This window comes from Hemibagrus wyckioides, linkage group LG29 (genome assembly GCF_019097595.1).
Source record: "Hemibagrus wyckioides isolate EC202008001 linkage group LG29, SWU_Hwy_1.0, whole genome shotgun sequence".
Classification (NCBI taxonomy): domain Eukaryota; kingdom Metazoa; phylum Chordata; class Actinopteri; order Siluriformes; family Bagridae; genus Hemibagrus; species Hemibagrus wyckioides.
Window position 1 is genome coordinate 7,163,837 of NC_080738.1, and position 6,000 is coordinate 7,169,836.

At 45.1% G+C, this 6,000-nt stretch overlaps 1 protein-coding gene across 4 annotated transcripts in view; it reads right to left on the reverse strand.

The window, feature by feature from the left end:
- Window positions 1-6,000, reverse strand: part of rapgef2a (Rap guanine nucleotide exchange factor 2a) — a 32,836-nt gene that overhangs the window by 5,612 nt on the left and 21,224 nt on the right. For 2 of the 4 annotated variants that reach the window (XM_058384364.1, XM_058384362.1), the window contains exons 8-20: window positions 5,983-6,000; window positions 5,582-5,759; window positions 5,322-5,458; window positions 4,147-4,305; window positions 3,786-3,938; window positions 3,512-3,676; window positions 3,324-3,431; window positions 3,043-3,246; window positions 2,861-2,969; window positions 2,515-2,758; window positions 1,817-1,977; window positions 1,625-1,639; window positions 26-266 (exon numbers count right to left, since the gene is read on the reverse strand). The exon at window positions 5,983-6,000 is cut by the window's right edge and continues 105 nt beyond it. In XM_058384364.1, the coding sequence (XP_058240347.1) occupies window positions 26-266; window positions 1,625-1,639; window positions 1,817-1,977; window positions 2,515-2,758; window positions 2,861-2,969; window positions 3,043-3,246; window positions 3,324-3,431; window positions 3,512-3,676; window positions 3,786-3,938; window positions 4,147-4,305; window positions 5,322-5,458; window positions 5,582-5,759; window positions 5,983-6,000 (1,892 nt within the window). The remainder of the gene's footprint in view (window positions 1-25; window positions 267-1,624; window positions 1,640-1,816; window positions 1,978-2,514; window positions 2,759-2,860; window positions 2,970-3,042; window positions 3,247-3,323; window positions 3,432-3,511; window positions 3,677-3,785; window positions 3,939-4,146; window positions 4,306-5,321; window positions 5,459-5,581; window positions 5,760-5,982) is intronic. The other 2 variants (XM_058384365.1, XM_058384363.1) reach the window with 1 other exon arrangement.

The following is a 6,000-nucleotide window of genomic DNA, read 5'->3' on the forward strand; positions in this document are numbered from 1 at the left end:
CTAGTGAAATCAAGTCACACTGCACCTCGCACAGAGCTGAATCCTGTCAGCCAGTTTATTGAGCTGATCCGGAAGCCTCCTCTGTTTGGTGACACCCTCTGGCGAGACGGACACCTCGCACAGTGAATACGCTTCGGGGCCGGCGGTCAGGCCGAACTCCCGGATCGCCAGGTTGGCCGCCTCTCTTGCCGTCGTGTCCCTGTTGATCAGCAGGTAGCGACTCTGTTGATCGGCTTTAAACACTCGCAGCACCTGATCTTGTAGCTCTGAAAAGGGGGGGGAAGGGGTGAACAGGGGAAAATAAGCAGAACTTAACAGATCTATTCCAACAAGCAGCCTGGTTCAGCCATCATGCAGTAAAACAAGCTTTCACTTTGTTCTTTCGGTGTTTCAGATCGATGCTGAGGCGCAAACCATAACGATCCCAACAGAACATCTGTTTCTTTTAATTTATGCAGCTGTTGCAAAAGTGAGCCAATAAGACTACAGGTATTCAAGATCTGAGGAAATATATTTCAGTATTCACGTGGTCCAAACCAACAGACGAGCTACTGTTGCTCAAATTGCTGAAGAGGTTAATGCTGGTTCTGACAGAAAGGTGTCAGAATACACAGTGCATGATGGGTCAGGGGGTTATTTTGGCGGCAATAGGGGGACCGGCACAATATATTGGGCCATAATGTTATGCCTGATGGGTGTATAGATCTATTTATAAATACAGCTGAGCTAGAAAAAGACAATAATCAAACCAAATAATTATTATTGAGCATAATTATTATGAACTGCTTGTACAGCATACGCATCTAATACTCAGTATATTCTCAACCCATCGACTGCCGACTCTACTTACTCTTTAATTACCTGAAATACTGATTTTTGATTATTTAATTGCAAGAGATTTGACCATATGCAACTTTGATGAATTAAAGCCTTCCTTAAATAAAGGACATTATTAAGGTTCATTATTAAAAAAAAATAAAATCTTCTGACTGCTGCAGGAGCTTATTATTTGGGCCGGCCTGAAATCATGGCATGGAACAAAATGAAAGCTTGGGAGTTTTAGGACCGCGATGCCATTACACTAATCACATGCACATTATCGGCTGGAACAAATGTAGCTATAATCCACAAAAAGAAAGGGTTTGAATTAAAACCCAAATTATTGGAAACTAAACAAGTCGAGATAGAGGATTAAAGGCAGCTGGAGAATCAGGCACTGAATGGAGTCAGCTAGTACAGACAATGACAACAAGAGTGAAGACATTCGTATTCCTACAAGATTGTTAGAGTCTGTCTGCAAGCACAACTGGAGGAATGAGTAAAGAAGCTGGAGAGAAACTGGACTAAGGAAGGCTAGAGAGAAAAAAGATCATAAGATAAAATGCTGCATTCGTAATACAGATGATCCGTAGCAGGGAGTCAAAAACAGGTATTTCAGACGTGGACAGATAATTAGAAGGATCGGGAATGAAAAAGTATGGAAGAAATCCCTCAACTACAGTAGCTAGAACTATGAGGGCCTTGTAGAGACTAACGGAAAAAGAAACCAAGAGCGGTATCTAAAAAGGCGGCTGGAAACGTAAGACGGGATGTAGGTGTCTCTAGAGAAACCCCGAGTACTCACGAGTGAATCCAGGTGCTGTGAGCGAGAAGAGGGTTGTGGAAAAAGTTAGAATGTGACACTAGACATATTATTAGCACTGCAAAGAAAGGTGAGGCAGGAAGCAAAACAGCAGTAGCTGTCTTCTGCAGCCGCGAAGCCTCGTCTGCGCTGTAACTGAGTCTGTGCGCGTGAGAAAACGGGGATGGCGTTTACCAGGAGGTTGCATGCTGTAGTCGATGATGCGCTGCTGGCCCTGCGCCAGGTCGGGGTTGCTGGACGACAAGCTTCCGGTGATTGTCGTGGTGGGCGGAGCCTGCTTGGTCTGTCTCAGGCCTACGATGCTGTCGTCCTGCGTTTGCCCCAGTCCGAGGTCACTGTTAAGACACCAGTGCGTAGATTAAAAGGAGTTTCAAATGCTTCATGATGCTATATATACACACATTGGACCTCAACTAAAAAAACAAACAAATAAATAAATAAAGTCCAGAAATTATGCTCCTCACAAAACAGTCAGAATTAGATCACATATAGAAATAGAAATAGCCTTTATTTGTCACATATACATTACAGCACAGTGAAACTCCTTGGAGGTTGGGGTCAGAACGCAGGGTCAGCCATGATACAGAGCCCCTGGAGCAGAGAGGGTTAAGGGCCTTGCTCAAGGGCCCAACAGTGGCAACTTTGCGGTGCTGGGGCTTGAACCACTGATCTTTCGGTCAATGACCCAGAGCCTTAACCACTTGAGCCACCACCGCCCCTAATATATATGCACTTTCCATATTTGAAATAGTTTTGTTTTGCTGCTAGCTGGATACAATTTAAGCTATAAAAATGCTGTAAATTTGCAGCAGTTCATAGATTTAAATCTTCTGGCCATTCACATTTACTCCATAGCTCCATGCATTCCTTACTTGTATGGTTTTTGAGGTAGAATGCTGATGCGTGTTTTGTCCAGAATCTTCATCAGTTTGTTACGGCCGCCCACAGTGTGCGCTTTAGCCTTTTTGCTGACCTTCTCCTGATACATGACCCCAGCATCGACCCCGAGATCGGGGACGGAGTAGCGAGAGCTTTTCTTTCCATCGCCGATCTTAGGAAGGTGAGGAACCCCGTTTTTCCGTTCCTCTGACATCCGTGCCACCAGCTCCTTAAAGACTGAGAAAGGCAAGAGAAGAGCTCAATGAACGTGGGTTGAATGATGAAAAGCATTTCTAAATGCGTGTCTGTAAAGGATGCTTGGAAGGTGAATCAACTCACCTAGAAGGTTGGTCTTGACACTCATGGACAGTTGGAGATTATTCTTGAGGATCTCGATGGCTTTGGACAGGTGTACATTCTCGAATGTCTGCCCGTTCACCTCCAAGATCTAAATAATTGGTCACAAGTTAGTCGTTAAGCATTTTAAACATCTTGTCTAATCCATGTCGAAATAGTCTCACCTGGTCCCCGCGCTTAAGCCCCGCCTCCTCGGCCTTGCTGCCCGCATCTACGGAGCTAATGAACAGGTGCGTTCCTCTCTCAGCACCGCCCATCAGAATGAAGGGGAGGGGCTGCTCCCGGGAGGCCCTGGTGATGGTAACTACTCTGGATTTAGCCTTGGCGGCGCATGCGATGTTGAGCAATCTCAACTGACCGCTCATTTTCTGATTCAAGAAAAAAAAAATGAATGAGTGGAGGAACCGATTACACAGTGCATTGTAGCATTGGCTCATTTGCATACCTCTCTTTCTAGATTGTTCTGGAACTCCTCCAGGAAGGCTGTCATACCCGGGTCTCCCTCAAAGTCGCTGAAGTGATTGTTGACCCAAAGTAACACGACCCGTGTCACCTAAGAGACAAGCAGAGTGGGTGTGAGAACCAGAACGACTTTTAATTCCAAACTCGAAGGCAATCTGCTAGTTGTCATACCTTGTCACGTAAACTGGGGTCATTGAACCAGTCCAAAAGTCTTTGGCCCACAATAAGAGGACTGGACAGGAAGGTGCGGTAGGTCAACAGGAAGTCTTCGATGTATGTTGGGTCAACCACAGAGTGGTCCTCTACTAAATGCTGAATCAGACGCTCTGGTGTGCCCTGGGGGACGAGTTTTTACACGTTACTCCAGGAACACGCAATACCGACTATGCTTGGGATGTTTTCATAGAAATAAAGCAAATTAGAAATGACATTCCTAAACAGTCACCTTAACAACGATGTGTCCCTTGCGTGTTCCTGTGCGGTCGAGTTCTCTGTGTTCTTTCACCATTACGATCTCTCCCTCCTCCTCCACGCGCTGTGTGTTCAGTTCCACCTGATTCAGGATACAGCAGTAGTCTTGCTGCGCTATACACACAAACTACACCAAGAGATAAAGTGTTAAACAATCTATATCTATAGATCTATATATCTATATCTATCTATCTATCTCTCTCTCTCTCTCTCTCTCTCTATATTATATATATATATATATATATATATATATATATATATATATATATATATATATATATATAAAAAAACACACATATACACACATACACTCTAAAGTAAAACTGCATACACACCTGACAGTCATCTACTTTGGTCCTCATGACGCCGACCATCAGCTCTTTCTCCATGGAGGGAGAGACTCCGAAGCTACCGCCCATCCCTACAGTCTCGCACTGGCCATCTGGATACATCACCTCCACGGCTCCGTTCAGGATTACTGACCATGAGTCCAGCTACATCACACAAACACCCCAAATAATCAGCATTCCTCATAACAAGCCTCTTTTGATGCATGATTATTATTAGGGGTCCATGCACTAAAGCTGCAGAGAACCGAAACCTGGTCTGTAGGTTAGTAACCCCTCCCTGCTGCTACTACGGCAACCAACATAGGCCTAATCGACCACATGGTGGCACTACAGCACAGTGTATTACATTTATCATTTTTGCCCTTATCTTGGAAACCATAAATCATTAGGAAGGATAAATTAGGAAAATAAAACAACAACAACAAAACGTTCAGCTCCTCCCACATGGGATGAATTCTGCATTATATGCAAAACCCACTTTTGCAAACTAGTGCTACGATCCTTTCAATGATATGAACCATCAGCCAAGAGGGTGGTGGTAGCTTGAGTGGTTAAGACTCTGGGTCGTTGACTGGAAGATCAGGGTTCAAGCCCCAGCACTGCCAAAGTGTCACTGTTGGGCCCTTGAGCAAGGCTCCCAACCCACCCTGCTTCAGGGGCGCTGCATCATGGCTGACCCTGCGCTCTGACCCCAACTCCCCAAGGATGGGATATGCGAAGAAAGAGTTTTACTTTGCAGTATTGTACATCTAACAAATAAAGGCTACTTAATCGGGTTTCAAACCCTGGACTAAACCTGAATAGTACCTGCATCTATATCTCTAGTTTAGTCTCTAGTGTTCTGTGCAAAGTGGCATGAACTGGCCACTTGGGCCAGTGGTGCTTGGACCCCGAAGTTCACCACTCGTGGTTATGTTTATTATTAAGATTGTAAAGAAGATTAGAAGTCCTGCTCAAGTTGCAATGCATTTAACCGTCCAGTCAGTAGGCCAGGGTCTCTACTATTAAACCCTAACTACCATTGGTAAAAAAGCAAACTGGAAAAATTAAAATGTAGGAATTCCTACTTGTAATTTTTAAGAAGGAATATTTGCTGAAATATCTACAGTACTAAAAATACAGTGCTTCATATTGTGACGCAAAAGTGGACCCTGGCTCACCTCCTCGCCGTGATTCAGCACGATAGTTCCGGCACGCTCCACCACGGCGAACACCATGACGGCACAGAGCGCTCGCCTCACGGACACGCTGAGGCTGGAGAATGCCGGGAGCTGCTGCACAAACTCCAGTAACTGCTCTGAAAGATAGAGAGAGAGAGGGAGAGAAGGTGTAAATGGAAGTGGCTTCTATTCATGCTGAACATTTTCACAGAATGGTTTATCTCACAAGAACAGAACTTGTGTGTGTGTGTGTGTGTTACCGATGTCATCATCTGTGCGGTCTGTGGGGTCTTTTTCCAGGCAGTCCCTCACGATGTCTCGGCTCATGAGGGGGTCCGCCGATCTCCCCACTTCTTCGTCGTCGTCATCGTCGTCCGAATCCACTGCCGTCTCGGGCAATCCGCTAAGGTCCACGTCGCCGCAATCGCTCTCCGTAGCCTATGAGAGAAAGAACATTAGGACAGCAAGATTCTTGTTATTTTAATACGCTAGTACCAGTCTTAATACATCACTTGTTTTGCTGTCAGAGCTACCTTCAGCTGAAGAACTGACGACGCATCCCATAATAATCTTCATTACCGATAGCTATTTTTGGCACAGGAACCCAAAACTCGACACAGACTGGCGTACGTGAGAGAAAGACGGAACTAAGAGTGTGTACCTGGTAAATATCTGATAG